At 61.3% G+C, this 15751-nt stretch overlaps 1 protein-coding gene across 5 annotated transcripts in view; it reads right to left on the minus strand.

The window, feature by feature from the left end:
* LRP1 (LDL receptor related protein 1) overlaps positions 1 to 15751 on the minus strand; it is an 88736-nt gene that overhangs the window by 40874 nt on the left and 32111 nt on the right. For all 5 annotated transcript variants that reach the window (XR_005101521.1, XM_037370837.1, XM_037370836.1 and 2 more), the window contains exons 7-12: positions 5599 to 5761; positions 3599 to 3821; positions 3108 to 3297; positions 1660 to 1803; positions 1062 to 1298; positions 298 to 478 (exon numbers count right to left, since the gene is read on the minus strand). Coding sequence is in view for 4 of the 5 variants with exons in the window: in XM_037370837.1 (XP_037226734.1) it covers positions 298 to 478; positions 1062 to 1298; positions 1660 to 1803; positions 3108 to 3297; positions 3599 to 3821; positions 5599 to 5761 (1138 nt within the window). In the remaining variant the exon portion in view is untranslated. The remainder of the gene's footprint in view (positions 1 to 297; positions 479 to 1061; positions 1299 to 1659; positions 1804 to 3107; positions 3298 to 3598; positions 3822 to 5598; positions 5762 to 15751) is intronic.

Raw genomic sequence — 15751 nt, forward strand, 5'->3', positions numbered from 1 at the left:
CAGGCGTGAGCTCTCCAGCTGCCCGCAGAGCGGTGGACACAAAGCAGCGGCCGGTCCTGCTGCCCTGCACCGTGGTCCCAGCCCAAGGCAGCAGCCTGACGGCCACCCCGGCCACCGAACCCAGGCTGAAACGGCCGCACAGAGCTGGTGCGTCACTGCAGCTGGAGCCGCTGCCTGGCCCCGCTGTCACAGCCCGTGATCCACCACGAACGCTCAGTGATGCAGCAACCACCACACAGAGCTGGAGACCCAACCATGCCCTCCCACAAGCCAGCCCCCCGCGCTCAGCCCCCGCACCCGTTCAGGGGGTCCACCACGATCGCACGCGGGTGGGTCATCTTCCCCTCGATCAGCGTCTTTCGCGTCTGGGCGGCCTTCTCCAGCCGAGCCACGCTGATGGTCTTTTTGGGGCCGTCATCTGTCCAGTATAGGTTGTTCCCCATCCAGTCCACAGCGATCCCTTCCACGTTGTGGATGCCTTTGGGGAAAAGCAGGAGCGGGAGCTCGTCACCAGGGCTGCGCGGCAGCGGGAAGATGAGAAGTGGAAGCGACAGCCCCATACGATCCACAGCACATTCAGCACCACCCGATCCCCACTCAAACCGACAGGGATGACGGACCCCCCCAGCCCCTGCGCAGGCAGCCACAGGGAGTCTGGGCTGGAAAAAGCCAAATTCTGGAGCATCCTTGGCTGGTTCAGCCTGAGGCAGCACAAACATCCTCGCTGGCAGCGTGGGGATGCACTGGCCGCGGCACTGAGCCCCAGGGACCCTGACTGAGGATTCCCCATCCTTCCTTCCTCCTCCCACCTGACAGATCGGGGTGGGCCAGCTCGGGCAGGAGGGGGACAGGGGTCCATCTCCCACCTCCGCTGGGGCACGAGCTCTGTGCCCATCTCAATAGCGGTCTACAGATAAACCCAAACAGCAGCTTAAAACCTGAGTTTTAAGGGTCAAAGCTGCAGGGGAGAGGACAGAAGCACTGATGGCCCTTGCTGCTGGCTCCTGGGGGCTAACTGGGGGCACTGGGGAGGGACCAGGCTGGGCCTCTCGGCCACGCACCGTCCTTCAGGATGGTCTCTCGCTCCGTGCCATCGATCTTCTGGCGCCCGATGAGGTAGCTGGTGGTGTCAGCAAAGTAGATGAAGCCAGTCTCAGCGTGGAAGTCCAGTGCTCGGGGGTTCATGAGGTTCTCGATGGGGATCATGTGCTCATCTGGCACCTTGGCCCCCATGTCCATGCCGCGGATGATGCCCGGACGCCCCTTCCCGTACACCAGGAACAGCTCGTGCTCGGGCTCTGCAGGGAGACGGCAAGAGCCATCACCACCAGCACAGGGCAGCGCTGGGGGTGGGCAGCCCAACACACGTGTCACTGGGGCTTTCGTGGGGGCACAGCTACGACCCAGAGGCCAGGAGGAGGCAGCAACCTGTCCCCGCACCCCACAGGTCCGCGGGGACGCAGAGCCCAGTGGGCAGCCCGCAGCTTCGGCCGGGGAGGAACAGGGGGTCTGCACCCAGGAGGGAAGGAACTGAACCGCTCTGCTCCCCCCTGCCCGTGTGTGCCCCCCCGGCCGGCACAAGTGCCGCTGCTCACCCCGGTCCCTCTGATCCAGAACGCCCCCTCCCACATCTCTCCGGGGTGGGGGGGCAGGACTCACTTTTGCAGGACTTCCCATCGCTGCCCAGGCTGAACCCGGAGCGGCACCGGCAGGTTCGGGTCTTGTGGCTGTTCCCGAGGAGGCAGATATCCGAGCAGCCTCCCGGCTTGCCGAACTGGTCTGACTCGCAGGCATGGCTCCTCACTGCAACAGAGAGCAGGAGCTCCAGCGGCCGCAGGCACCCAGGGCAGCACGGGGATGTCCTGCCCGGCCACAGCTCCATGTCCACCAGGCAGCACAGGCAGGGCACTAACTGCAACCGCAGGGATGCGGAGACGGTCTCATGGGTGCTGCCGGCCTGGCCACGGCTCTCCGGGGTTTAGGGGGGGCCCTTCCCCCGGGATCTCAGCCAGTCGGCCAGGGGCTGAGCACTGCACGGGACGGACAACACAGAGATGGGAAAGGACCTGCACGGAACGAAGGATCACTGTGGAGCAGAAACCAGCCCACCGCCACGGTCACTGGGCCACGCTGCCTCTGTCCTGGCAGCCCACCCCTCCCAAGCCACGGTGAGAGCGGGACTGCCCGGCCACTGCGCTGACAGCGCCGGCAGGATGAGCCCCCTTAATCGCACCCCTTAGAAAACTCCTCATTAATTTTACATTCTGGAAAATGCCAAGCAGGCTGCAGACACTAAGAGGATTTTAAACGAGTAAATTGATTAACTGCAGGAAGGTGCTGGGGGTGGAGCAGGCAGACAGGGACAGACGTGGGGAGGGGACCGCTCAGCTCTGAAGCCTTTCAACTCCTTTGAAATCCCTTGGTGCCCGGGAGCACGCAGCCCCAGCTGAAGGGGGAACACACAGGCAGCAGGGACTGAGAGCGCGTGGGCACCGCAAGAGGGATCCATTAATATTTCAAGATGCCACATCTGCTCCAACGTCCTTGCACTTGCTGGCGAGACGTGATCGATCAGCCACGTGGCGCAGCTGCCCGGCTCACGGGGACAGCTGCCACAGCTCTTCCAGGAGGAGACGGAGTGAGAGCAGGGGCCGGGGCACCCCAGGGTGCTCAGCAGCCCGGAGAGGCCAGCTCCCCACTGCTGGGGGAGCAGGAATCCCACCCAAGCCCCCAGCCAAGGAGCACTGCCAGCAGGGCAGCAGCTGCAGGAGTCCCTGCGGACCACAGCTGGGCAGCTGCTCATCTGTCCCTGTCCCTGGGCCGGCACATTTTGGCCTGCCCAGCACTCGGCACCCCTGGGCTGGCTCCGGCAACGCCACCAGCTCTGCTACTGCCCCCCTGCCAGGGGCACGGAGCTCACGGGGAGGGGGTGAACCAGGGGCAATCGGGTTGAGCACGGCTCCTCGGGGCTGCAGGAGGCTCCAGGGCACGTGCTGTGCTGGGCGTCTGGCCCCATTAGGGGAGGGAATTCAGAAGGTGCAGCCTGTCCCCACCCCCACCCAGCCGTTGGGATGCAAGAAGCTGCTTTTCCCAGGCCGGGGTCCCACCTGTGGGCTGGCGCCGTTGGTGGTAGATGTGCAGCGCTCCTCCCTTGTCCACCCGCGTCACCACCTGGTACTCGGTGCTGTTGAAGCGGTTGACCCGGATGACGCTGGTTTTCTGCTGAGCGTTGGCGTTGTCAGAGTTGGTGGCATAGAGGTAGTTCTCGAAGACGGTTAGCCCGTAGAGGTGTTCAATCTGGAAGGCACCATGCAGGCGTCCACAAGGAATTTAGGAGGAGACACACGAAACCCTTGGTTCCGAGGCGTGCGAAGCCCCCGCTCCCGGCCCCTCATCCCACCCCCACTTCATTTAGGGCACGAGATCGGGCTTGGTGCTGCAGGACCGGCTGGTGCTCAGCAGCTCGCACCTTTCCTTTGCTGGACTGGCAAAGCCAAGCCCGCGGACCAGTGCCCCCCAGCAGACCAAGCTCAGACATGCCTCGAGCACACTGCCGTTAAGGCCCCCCCGACCCTGACCTCCCTCTGGACCCACTCACCAGGATGCCCTGGATGATGGTATGTCTGTTCTTGCCTTCGTAGTCCACCACCTCAATATAGTCCAGGTAGGCATCAGCCCAGTACACCAGCCGGTTCACCAAGTCCAAGGTGATGCCATGGGGGAAGACGATCTTGCTGTCCACCAGCTTGGTGCGGTTCTGCCCATCCATGTCGCAGCGCTCCACCTTGGGGATCTGCCCGTAGTCGGTGAAGAACACTTTGCTGCGTGAGAAGGGCAAATGCAGGAGCTCAGAGCCTGGAGGTCACATCCAGCCCGGAGAGAGGGAGGACGCAGGTGGGCAGAGGGTGCGTGCTCACGCCTGCAGACACGGGCTTGCCCCTGCGGGCACGGGGGTGGCTGGGGTCCACCGCAGCCTTGCTTGCCTGCACGGCCCAGCTGTGCCAAGAGCTGGCAGCACCTGCCTGCACCTGCTGCCCGGCACGGCCACAACGGGAGCTCAGAGGAGCCGCAGCAACCCTGGCATGAATCAGGCTGACAAAAGCTTGAACCCAGATTTGCTGGTGTCACCAGGAAGAGGTCCAGGGCCCTCCACCAGCTGACATGTTAAGACACAACCTGACGCACCTGCCCGCGTGCCATGTGCCTGACAGCTGTCCTGCCTGCGGCGGCAGCTCCTGGCACAGCACATCCCACAAGGCACAGCCCAGAGCTGGGGCTCAGCACCGCTGCCCCGAGCACCTGGGCTGTGCTGGGTCTCTGCTGCGGTGCCCAAGAGAACTTAACTCAGTCGCCCATGGGGCCTATCTGCACCTTCCCTTTTGGAGGCCGGAGTCCCCCTCCAGGCTGCTATGCAGTATTTATTTTTATATAAGAAATATTTCAGATCTTCTGCTCAGTAACATCAGCTCTCTTCATTCGGGCAAGGAAAAAAGCACCCATCTGAAAAGCAGCAGGTGAGGGGGGAGACGTCCCTTTTACTGGTTTCACTGGGACTCTACAGCACGCTCAGGTGAGCACCCTTGGACGGAGTGCACCGTCGGGTTAGGTAGACTGTGCTCACACGCTGACTGACTGCCCCACCAGGCAGCAGGACCTTCCTTGCACGCGTGCCCTGTGGCCGGACCGCGCTTGCAGAACGTGCCCAGTGGGATCTGCCACGCCGCTCTGCTCTGCCCGCTGCAGCCTCAGCCACACCGGCTCCCCATGCCCAGGATCCAGCAGCTGCCACCCACACACACTCCGAGCTGTTCCGATGAGTCACCATCCCAGCTTCCCCATGCGCAGGATTTTGCAAAAGGCCTGATGAGGGTCTGAGAGTCGCCCATCTGACTGCAGCACCCCGTAAAAATAGGCACAAGGGGACCTGCTCAATCCGTGCAAGTATCTGACTGTTTCAGTTCCCAAAATCCAGTGCAAAGCTGCAACCGTGCAGCCACAAGCTGGAAGCAGCAGCTTGTCCTGAGCCTGGCCAGGCCTGTCCCACAGGACCGAGCGCCAGCAAAGCTGCTGCCCAGGGCAGGCGGAGCAGGATGGGCCCCTGCAGAGCGGCTCCTGGACATGGGCACGCAGGCACAGGAGACCCCACCAGACCCACGGCCACATGCTTGCCAGCTGTCACCAAGAACAGTTTGTTAGAAGACCCAGGTTCAGACGCTGATGCTCCCCAGCGCTGCACCGGTCCGGCTCTGCTCCCACCCCAGCGCCGTGCAGGTGAGCAGAGGCTCGGGCTGCCCTGACTCATGCCCGAGGACCAAACCTTCATCGCCTCCAAAAGGGGCCTGTACCAGCGGGCTGCTTAAAATGCTGCTGCCACGACTGCCCTGCAGCACATGGCCCCAGCCTCCGCTGAGGGAGAGAAAATGCTGTGATTCACTCATCGCTGAGGGGGCCCTTTGCGGGCAGGCGAGTCGCTTCTCCAGCAGCATCCCTGCCGCAGCACCCGACCTGGACCCTCCTGGCTTGTTCCACCTCCCCACGCCGGTGTCGCAGGTCCAGGCAGCGATGCTGAGCCCTCCCACCCCCAGGCAGGACTCTTACCCCATGGCTGGGTCCAGCGCTATGCCCTTGGGGTTGTACAGCTCCAGGTCCAGCAGCGTGACACAGGTGACTCCATTCTTATTGCAGACAAAGATCCTGTCATCGATGTCATCCACGAAGTAGAAGTTGCCCGTGAGCCAGTCAATAGCCATTTGCTCCACATCTAGGCCGTGGGAGAGGGAGGTAGGTTAGGCAGGGAGGGAGGGAGCCACAGCCCTTTGTGTGCCTGTGCACGGGTTCTCCGGCCACGTCCCAGCCCACCGGGCATCTCAAGCACAAACGTAGCTGGGGAGTGAGGAAGGCCACGTGAGCCACGAAGGAGCTGCCACCTGCACCGCACCGGGGACCTGGCCCTGGTCACCCAGCACCCATCGACGCTGCACCCCATCCTCTCCTCCCGAGGGAGAGGGGACCCGCCACCTCCCAGGCAGCCCAGCTGCAGGAGGGTGGTGCTGGAGACATCACGCACAGCCGGGAAAGCATCCCATGGGAACACCAGCCCAAGCAGAGGGACGGCTCTGCGAGGTGGGCACTGGAGGTGGCAAAGCCAGCACCTGGGGAGCCCAGCAGCATGGAAGGGGCTCAAACTGCAGCGTCAGGATGGCAAAGGTCCACAAAGCCCCCATCATGGCAGCACCAGGAGGGACCGCAGCAGCCGAGGGCTGCAGCAGAGCCCAGCTAGGGCAAGGCAGCCCGGGCAGCGCTAATGCAGAGCTGCAGGGCCACCCCGAGCCCTGGAGCAGGTGAGAGACAGCATCCGGCACGCAGCGTTGAAGTATTTAATTAAACCAGTGAAAGCCCGTTAAATCGGATAAACCCAATGCACCCGAATTCTTTCCTTGCAACCAGGTCAGCACACAGCACTGCCCAGCTGCCCCTCGCCTGCCAGCCCCAGGCCAAAGGCCGGGGTGAGGGGCTGCAGCACCCACGGGTTCGGGGAGATGCCAAGTGCTCTGGAGGTCTGTCCTTTTGGCGAGTGCCCCCGGGACCCCGCACCACCCCCACACCGACACGGCAGCACTGCAGTGCCGGCACCACGGCCCAGCGTCATGGCCAGCATGGGCAAGGCAGAGCAGGAGAGCAGGGACGGGAGCAGCAGCAGCCCCGCAGCCCGACCACCCTGAGGACACCGGGACCCAGACAGCCCTGGCGGAGCAGGGCCAGACACCACTGAATTATTAACCAGCGCAGAAACTCAGGAGCGCAGAGGGAGGGAAAACATGAATCAAGCCAGGACATTTTGCACGCCCCGCGCTCCCCCTGCTCGCAGGATTCGGCCTGATGGTATCAAGCTCTTCCCTGCTGCAGCACCACGAAGCGCTGCCTGGGTTTTGATGGGACCCCATGATGAGCACTCGGTGGCTTGGGGGTGCCCTGTCCGAGCACAGACCCGAAGCCCAAGCGTCCCCCGGTCACCCAGGCCAGCTCGCTCACACGTGGCCCCAGCGACAGGGATGTCCTGCCGGCGGTGATGGCCAGCTGGTGACCAGCGGCCCCCCCCTCCAGAAGGGCGATGCCGCGGCGCCTGCAGCCACCACCCAGGGCGATGCATCTCCTAAAAACAAGTGGAAATTGCCAGAGCCAAGGAATTAGCACCAAACTGGCTGATGCTGAAGGCCCGCGCAGGGGTCCCGCTGTGCTGCCCAACGTGCCAGAGCTGGCGGTGGGGCCAGGGCAAAGTCGGGGCTCCTGGTCCTACCCAGACCCCCGTGCCCCCCAAGGGTGCCTGCTGGAGAAAGGTTTTTGTGCTGAGCAGAAAGCACCTAAAAAGGTGCATGGGGGTGGCGGGGGGCAGGCGAGGGCCATGCTCTGCCTCCGAGATGGGGCTGCCTGAGTCACGGTGCCTGGACCAGTGCCCATCCTCCCTCCCTGCTGCACCCCCCGGCCCCAATTCCCGCCCCCCCCCCCCCCCCCGACAAGGGGAGGGGGCGGCAGAGCCACGCACATGCGCGCAGCCCTGCCTGGGCGAGAAATGCTTCAGCACAGAGATGTGCAAGAATTCCCCAAAAAAGCAGGTCTTGGCTGGCGCCTGCGTGGCTGAGTCAGAGTCACAGGACCAGAGGAACGATCCAAGCAGGGGCGGACGGGGAGCACCCAGCGGGACGGCGTGGAGGCCCTCGACCCCGCACTGGGGTGCAGACCCCCGGCCATGGGCTTCGGCTTTTCCTCGCTGCCTCCCTCCCGAAGGGTCCCAGCCATCGCCCATCACTGGCACTCGCCCACACCTTGGTCCTCCTTTCCCGTCACTCTCCACCAAAACCCCCAGCGTCACGGGGCCGCTGCCACCTCACTGGCCACATCCCGCTGAGCCAAAGCTGCGGCCAGCAGCTCTGACGGGGAGGATGCTCCCCAACATGGCACTTGAGGGCTACATAGGAATCAAAAGGGAAAACTGCCAAAACAAGCTACAGGTTCCCAGCGCTCGCCTCCTGGGGCCCGCAGCTTGCCTCACGCCGGCTCCGTGACCGTCACCTCTCCCTGTCGGAGGGTCCCCATCCTCCGGGGGTCTCCTGGCCAGGCCCCAGCTCCAAGCGGGGCAGTGCTGGGCCGGGGAGCTGGGGGTGACGCAAGCACTTGCTCTTCTCCCAGGCTGTATTTTTGCAGCTGGAAAGCATTACCCTCCTCAAAGGCTTTTGTTTTTCAGCTTGCTCCTTCTCTCCCTGCTCGCCATCCTCCCCCCCTCCTTCACAGGAATCAGTTTTTATTATGATGATTATTATTATTATTATTTTCAGCTCTTTCTTGTAGCCCCAGCTAAACCTGGATTTCCTCTTGAACTTTCAGTGGAAGCTAATTTAGCAAATGTCTATTTTTAACCCCTCGCACAAGCTCGCAGAGAGCTCTCCCCCCGCTCACCATTTGACTTTGGGAGAGGTGAGGAGTGAGGGACGCAGCCTCTCCCCCGCCGGGCGCGGGCGGCCCCCCAGCCTGGGGAAGGTGGGCCATGGCCACCCATGACCAACAAGACACACATAAGGACACAGCAGGGTCCAGCCCATCCCCAGGCACACACGGGTCCTGTGAACTACTCGCACGGAAGGAAGAAGCCGGGGGGCAGCGACCACCCCCCTCCTGCCCACAGCTCCCAGCGGGGGAGGGTGGCCGGCTGGCGAGCGCACCCTTCCCACCGATTCCCATCCCAAGCCTTCCTCCTTGCTCAACCATGGCTGGGCGTTGCAAGCAATTGCAACATGCAGCGCTCATTTCCCAAGATTTATTTGTTTGCTAGTGTTTGAACACGAGCTTGTGGGGCCAGAGGACAGGGAATGTCAACTTGAAAGGCTCTTCCTGGAAGAAGCCAACCGACCCCGGCAGGCTGGCGAGCCGTGGTCCGTGCCAGCCGGCCCTCTCAGAGGCACTGCCCACAAAGAGCGCTGGCTGCATGGGCTGCGGCCACTGCCACCCGCGTGGGGAGAGAGCAGGCGAAGGGAGGACAGAGGGGAGAGGGAGCACCAAGAAGTTCATCAGCGTGCAAGTGACATGTTGCTCAACAAAGGCAGGCTGGCAACTTCAGCAAACTCCGAAACCCACCCCGCACAGATGTTTCCTGGTTTCACGCTCAACACGAACAGAGCAAACCGAGAACCAAGCTCTTGCTGAAGTCCCTGCCACAAAATCATCTATGTAGCACTGTGCTTGGGGTTTCCCTTCTCCTCCTCATGGGCTCCAGCGGCAGAGGCTGAAGAACCTCCGGGGCCATGAGGAGCCACTGCTGGCGCCAGCTGGCTGGAGAAGGTTCCAATGTGTCACTTCCAGCCCAGACTCCCCCGACACAGGGCTGAGACCTGTCACGGCGCTACCAGGGCACACCCGGGGAAAGCAACTGCCCCAAGGGGCAGCAGAAGCATCTAGCCTCCACTCAAGAAGTTCTTAGCCCCGTCAACTCTCACAAGCCTTTCCCAGGCACTGTCAGCAATAACCTTCCCCCTCCCCAGTTCCAATCGCATCCTGCGCTCAATGGGGCCGGGAGCATCTTGTCCCGTGCAAATTGCTCCTTGACGCAAGTGGGTCATCAACTCAACGGGTGTCCACCGGCCAGAGGTTCTCCCTCCCTTAACCCGAGCCGTGGAGCGTCTGATTTACCCCACGACCAGTCAAGCACCGCAAGGCTGTGGGATTTTTGGGGAACGAGCTTTGCTGACCCAGCACATAACTTTCCTCTGCATGAATCAGTTGTTGTGCAGTCTGCGAATACATCAATTGTGGCCTGACACAAGGAGGAAGGAAACGCGCAATCTTCTCTCAGACTAAAACACGGATTTCGACACAGTTCTGAAACAGCTGCAATGAAGATGTGTGCAGCTCAGCAGCTCACCCTGACTCCTCCACAGTTACGCGTGGAAGAAGAGAAACCACCTGTAGTGGTGAAGGTGCAAAGAGCCTGGAAAGAAGCCCTCTACACTGCAGCAGTCTGGAAGAAACCCCACCTCTCAACTGCTCCTAAAGGGAACGCTCCCTGTGGGGTGTCCGGAGCAGGACTGGTCAGGAGAGGTCCCGGGAATGCTCCTTGCAGGACTGCCCCCTTTGAAGCAGCTGAAAACATCCCCACCTCCAACAGCAGGCGCAGAGCTCCCTCACCAGGGGTCCCTACCCCCTGTTCTGCTGAGGTGCATCTTCACCCTTGCCCCAGCACATGGAAGAGATAAAAGAGCTGGACTGAGCTCTGCTGCTGACACTTGCGTGTTGTTTCTCAATAAAGTATATTTATGTCCACGTGCACCTACTAAGAACAGCCCACATATTTTGCTGCAGCTACAGCAGATCAAACTGAAACAAACCCCAGCCAGCAGACATTTGGGCCGCAGTGATGGGCTTCAGAGAAACACACACGGGCAACTCTGCAGCCCACGGCCCAAGCACCGAAATTGCTTGTCGGCATCACATTGGATGCAGAGAAGCCACCCGGAGAGCCACCTCCCGAGGCAGTCAGCGCCGCATCCTCCTGCTCCCTGCAAAACCCCTGCGAGTCAGAGCCTGGGGGGCGAGGGGGGCCGTGCCCGACTTGCCACCCAGCCAGAAGCCCAGGTGGGCAGCCACACTGCATGTCCTGCAGCACCAGGAGAGCCAACGACACGCGGCTCCTGTGGAAAAAAACACTTGGAAAAGTTGCCGAATGTTTCGGTTCTAAAACGCCTCCAGAAGAGGAACAGAGGCTCGTCAGGAATGCAGTCCCCAGGGCTTCTCAAATACATTGGTTTCCTACTTTCCTTTTTATAGGGAATGATCCGTTTGATACATTTACATAATACCATAATCTGGAGGAATTTCTGTCTCTTCCCTCCGCAGACATCCTCTCCCCCGGAGAACAAGACCGTCTCTGTAATGGCAACATGCTCCATGGATAAACACTGCTCCTGGGGACAATTTTCCTTAATTAGAAGTATGTTAACAGGACAGGCAGGAAGACAAACTCCAGCCCTGAAGGGTGGCAGCCGTGGGACAGAGAGGCACCCTGTGCCCCTCCAGGGTCTGCCGCAGCCCCCCCTGCCCCGCTCCCAGGACAGACCCCTCCTTGTGCCAGGAGCCACCACCTCCAGCCTCGCTGCTGGCTCCGAGATGGTGAGCAGGGGGCTGTGGACAGGACAGACAGCGGCAGGCACAGCCACCACCATCACGTCAGCCTTGTTTCCTTAGAAAACCAGGTTAAAAAATAAAATAAATTTAAAACCCCCCTCTGTCAAGCCGCTCAGCTCAGAGGAGGGAACCACTGGGCGGAAGCCGGTGGCCCACGTCCAGGACGCCTGACTCGGTGCTGGGAAGGATCCTTGTGGCCTCCACACACACACGCACACCCACGTCCGCACAAGCCAGGGACTCCCTGGGAGGTAAAACCACCCCCCCGGGGCTGCGCAGCCCCCCCCGGCCGCTGGGCTGCTGTGGGAGGGAAGCCCCAGCCTGGCCATCCCTGGGGACAGGCAGAGCGACTGGCAGTTAATGGAAAAGATGCCAGAGCATCGCCCTTCCTCAGGGAGCCCTGGGCTGCCCGGACCCCCAGGGGCCCACCCCTCACCCCCTGCCCCCCGCAGCACAGCCACGATCTAAGGGAAACGCTCAGGGACCACCGGCACCGCTCCGGCCCCGGGCACAGCCCAGACTGGCTCGGCCCCCAGCCCCCCGGGGAGGGGGGACGCACTGGGCAGCATTTTGTCACCCTCCTGCCAGACAGCTTGTGCCTCCCCCCGCGGTCCCAAACGCGCCCCCTCCCCACGGCCAGGCTCAGCCCCACAGCAACCCCACGCAAGCCCAGCTGCAGCACCGGAGGTGGGAAGAGCAGGAACAGAGATGGAACGAGCTCCATCTCAGCTGCGTGGAGGGCAGCCAAGGGACCGCTAATTACTCTGCCTTAATGAGACCATTCCACGGGCAAAAATATTCAGCAGAGGCCGACAGAGGGACAGGGCGCTTGGCTTCCTTCTGGGTGAGAGGAGAGAGACACAGGCTCAACAGGAACCCAGAGAACAGTTGTTGGGATGATTTTGAGGGGCGAGGGGACAAGAAAGTGAAAATGGGGCCGGTCGGGGCAGAAAGGATCCTAGCAGGGCTCAGCCGCAGCGAAGTGAACCCGGCACAAGCACAGGAGGCGGCGCGGGAGAGACGGACAGATACGTGCAGGGATAAACACGCTCCTGTCCATCCGAAATCAAACCCAGCCCTGCGCACAGGAGGATCCCAGTTACTCAGGACGTTAACTTCACCCTTTTGTCCCCAGCAAGACGGGAAGCAGCTTGCCCCACGCTCCAGGCTCCCCCCACGCTCGATGCCTCGGGGCTGGCCAGAGGGAGACAGAGGGGACCAGCTCCTGCCGCGGATGGGGGGAGTGCACAGGGCTTCTCCGTCCTGGGAAGGGAGAAGCAGAGAAGACCCTTCCCCACTCGCCATCGCAGCCTGGGGGGTTGGGGTGGCCACAAGGAAGGGAGATGGCAGCTCGGGCAGCAGGTCTGGCCAAGCCCAAGCACCGCAGAGCCATCCCCTCCCGGCACATCCCCTCCCGGCACGGGGATGCTGCCGCCCTTGGACCACTCAGCAAAACCATCCCAGGCTGGCTCACTCCGCTCCAGGGGGGTCTCAGTCCCCCTTAGGGGCTTTATCCCTGTCCTACATGTGGGGAAACACCAAGGGGGAACTAAAGCCAGAGGGGCTGGGCAGAGCCAGAATGGTCCTGAGCATTTTCCCCAGCGTCTGCAGCAGATCTGCCTCCAGGCTGAACAAAGACCAGCAGGCACTTCATTAACAGCCCGATTAAAATCATCACAGCCGTAGTCTCCTCCAACACAAAGGGCTGATGAGCTGGTGTGAGCACACTGGCCCCAGACGCGCTGCACCCATCCCTTGCTCTCATGCGTCACTGCTACAAGAACAGTCGTAAACAGTTAAAAAAAAAAAAAAGCCAAAAAAAAAAAAAGAAAGGAATCAGCAGATGAAATTACCAATCATCCTGCTTTCTTGCCAAGTAAGTTCACATTGGAGCCTCTTTCTTGGCTAGGGTGAGGCAGCAAGGAAGAAAAATAGCTTTCCATGCAAAGTGGGGAAAGAAATGTACTTGGATTCCTCTGCAGAGCAACGTCTCCCTGAAATCCATTTGTCCCAAACCCTACAGCTCCTCTGCTTATTGGCAGCAGGACAGGTCATTACGAGTAACAGGGCTGAAATGGAGTCAATGAAAACAACCTCCTAGACATGCTTGTTTAGATAGATGCTGCCCAGCAAGGTATTTTAATAATGGCCAGATTGCTATCGTTTAGGGTTTATAATGCACTCGGGATCAAATGTCCTGATACTTCAAACCCCTTCCTGGGGGCTTGTTTTATAAAAGAAAAAGAAAACAACAAACCTTAAAACAAGAAATAATAAATCAAGGAACCTCCACAGCCCTTTCCCAGCAGCCCTGCACACGTCCCGCCGCGCAGCTGACATTCCTGCCCGCTCCGCCTGGGAGCCGGCCACAGTCCCCACACCAGCAGCCCTGGCTCCGGCACTGCCAGGGGGACATCGCCAAACCTGCAGCCATCGCCCTGTGCCAGGAGAACACCAGCGCTCCGGGCACCTGGGCTGCTGGGGCCAGGAATTAGCAGCACTGGCACCAGTGACCTTCCAGCACAATAAATGCATTCAGCAAAACAAACCCTGGCACGGTGGAGCTGCTGGTTCTGACTGTGCAAAAAGTCACGAGTCGGCTGAAAAAGGGGGAAAAAGAAAGAGAAAGAGAAGGGGAACAGGGCAGGAGACCCACCGAGAAACCCAGGGCTCGGTCTCCTGACACATGTTCTCCGGTATTTTTCCATAGTAAAAGCAAAGAGCTCCTGCCCTTTCCTGAAAGCCGAGTATCACCGGGTGACACGGCACCGGAGCTGCCACCGCAGCGCTTGCACAAATGCCGGGGAGGCCGAGAAGCAGCTGGCGAGGGGTCAACCTGCTGCCAATTAACGGTGTCCTCTTAAGGAGGGCTCCTGGCAGGGCTGCACACGGAGCCGCCCTCACCCCCCGAGCCCCCTGTGCACGCTGCGGGGGAGTGTCACCACCCTGCGTGTCACCTGGGGGAGGAGAGGGGCACAAATCCTCTTGAAGGTCACACAGATCTGACCGTTTCTTCCCTCGCCCTTCCCTGTCCCAGCCCTGGGGTGGGAGGCAGGGTGCAGGGGCTCGCCCAAGGAGCTGCAGCCGGCCACGCGCCCCCCCCAGCAGCAGCCCCGGGACAAGGGGGCACGGGCAGCAGGTCGAGCTGGGTGGCCAGCAGAGCTGGGGGACGGAGGTCTCCGGGTGGGCCCTGGGATGCAGCAAGCTTTTTGCACACACCATCTTAGCAGAGATGGCGGCAGGACAGGTATAATCAAGACAACTGCCACCCCAGCCAGGACCCGGCACAGGGAGCGGCTGCATCCTGGCAGGACCTGCACCGTACCCCCACCCCCGCCCCTTTGGCCGGGCAGTGCCAAGCCATGAGCTGCCCAGCCGGGAAGGCTGAGCAGCACAAGGCCCTGGAAGCAGATTTAAAAAAAAAAAAAAAAAAAATTATTATTTTTTTTGGTGTGTTGTTTTGCTTTGGAATTCTTTGGAAGCCCAACTCCAAACAAATGAGGACATTGTCTCGGGGAAACACGTGGCGGTTGGAATCTGGTTGAGAAAACCCACGGGATCAGAAATCCCCGGAGGTCAGGGATTAGCGGCTGAGCAAGGTGGGTCCGCAGGGACCGGCAGCAGCCCCCTGCCAGGCACCGGCAGGGCTCCCCCCTCCTTCACGCCTGCACGTGAGCGCTGTCACTTCAGAGCAAAACCTGCCCTGGGCACCAGCTGTCCCCAGCCCCTCGCGGGTGGCAAGGCTGGGGCTGGAGGGGTCTGGGCTGACAGGGGCTGGGGGGCTCCCGGGGAACCCGCCTGAGCGATGCTCAGCTGCTCCGGAGCAGGCGCCGGGGGAGCCAAGCCTGGGCGCACTCCGGAGCACGGCTCTCCCCCCACGCAGGCACACGCCTGTCTGTCCTTGAGCACGAGCGGATGTGCGATGCCTGCCAGGATCCTCCCCGGTCAGAAACAGCGCTGGATTTTCACACGGAGCAGAGGAGAGGGAGAGCGGGAAGGGAGGAAGGACAAGTTCCCCTTGTTGCAATTCAGTGTTGGCAGGAAGGACGAGCCCCCCCCGGCACCGCCGCACGCATGCTCGTGTCCTGTCCTCCTGACGGGGCTGAGCCCGGTGGGCGCTCCAGCAGACGCTCAGCAGCCAGGGAGCCGTCCCAAGGGAAGCCGAGCTCCAGGGGCTGGGTGGGAAGGTGCCACCTCCGAGTCCCCCGTCCCCAGCACTAGCCAGGAGCTGCCACGGCCACCGGCACCGTGCCCCACGCGTCCCCCCGTCACCTCTGTGCCAGAGAGGTGCCCAGGGCTTCCCAGCCACCGCAGCTGGCTCCGACTGATGGCAGAGAGAAATAATTCAATTCCAACATGAGGTGGATTTTTATAACAGAAATAGATGGAAGACTTCACCAGCCTCTGCTTTTTAGTGTGTCCCTGGAAAAAGACCTGGGGGTGGGGGACCGGCCAGCTCAGATCAACGGAGAAAATCACTGCCTGTGAAAAATGTCCATGGGCAGCACGTTGTTTGGGAACCAAGGGACAGGCACCATCAAAAAAGTGCATCGGTACTCAAGGCTGAGGGTAGAGAAAA

The sequence above is a fragment of the Falco rusticolus genome, chromosome 19, assembly GCF_015220075.1.
Source record: "Falco rusticolus isolate bFalRus1 chromosome 19, bFalRus1.pri, whole genome shotgun sequence".
In the NCBI taxonomy this organism is placed as follows: domain Eukaryota; kingdom Metazoa; phylum Chordata; class Aves; order Falconiformes; family Falconidae; genus Falco; species Falco rusticolus.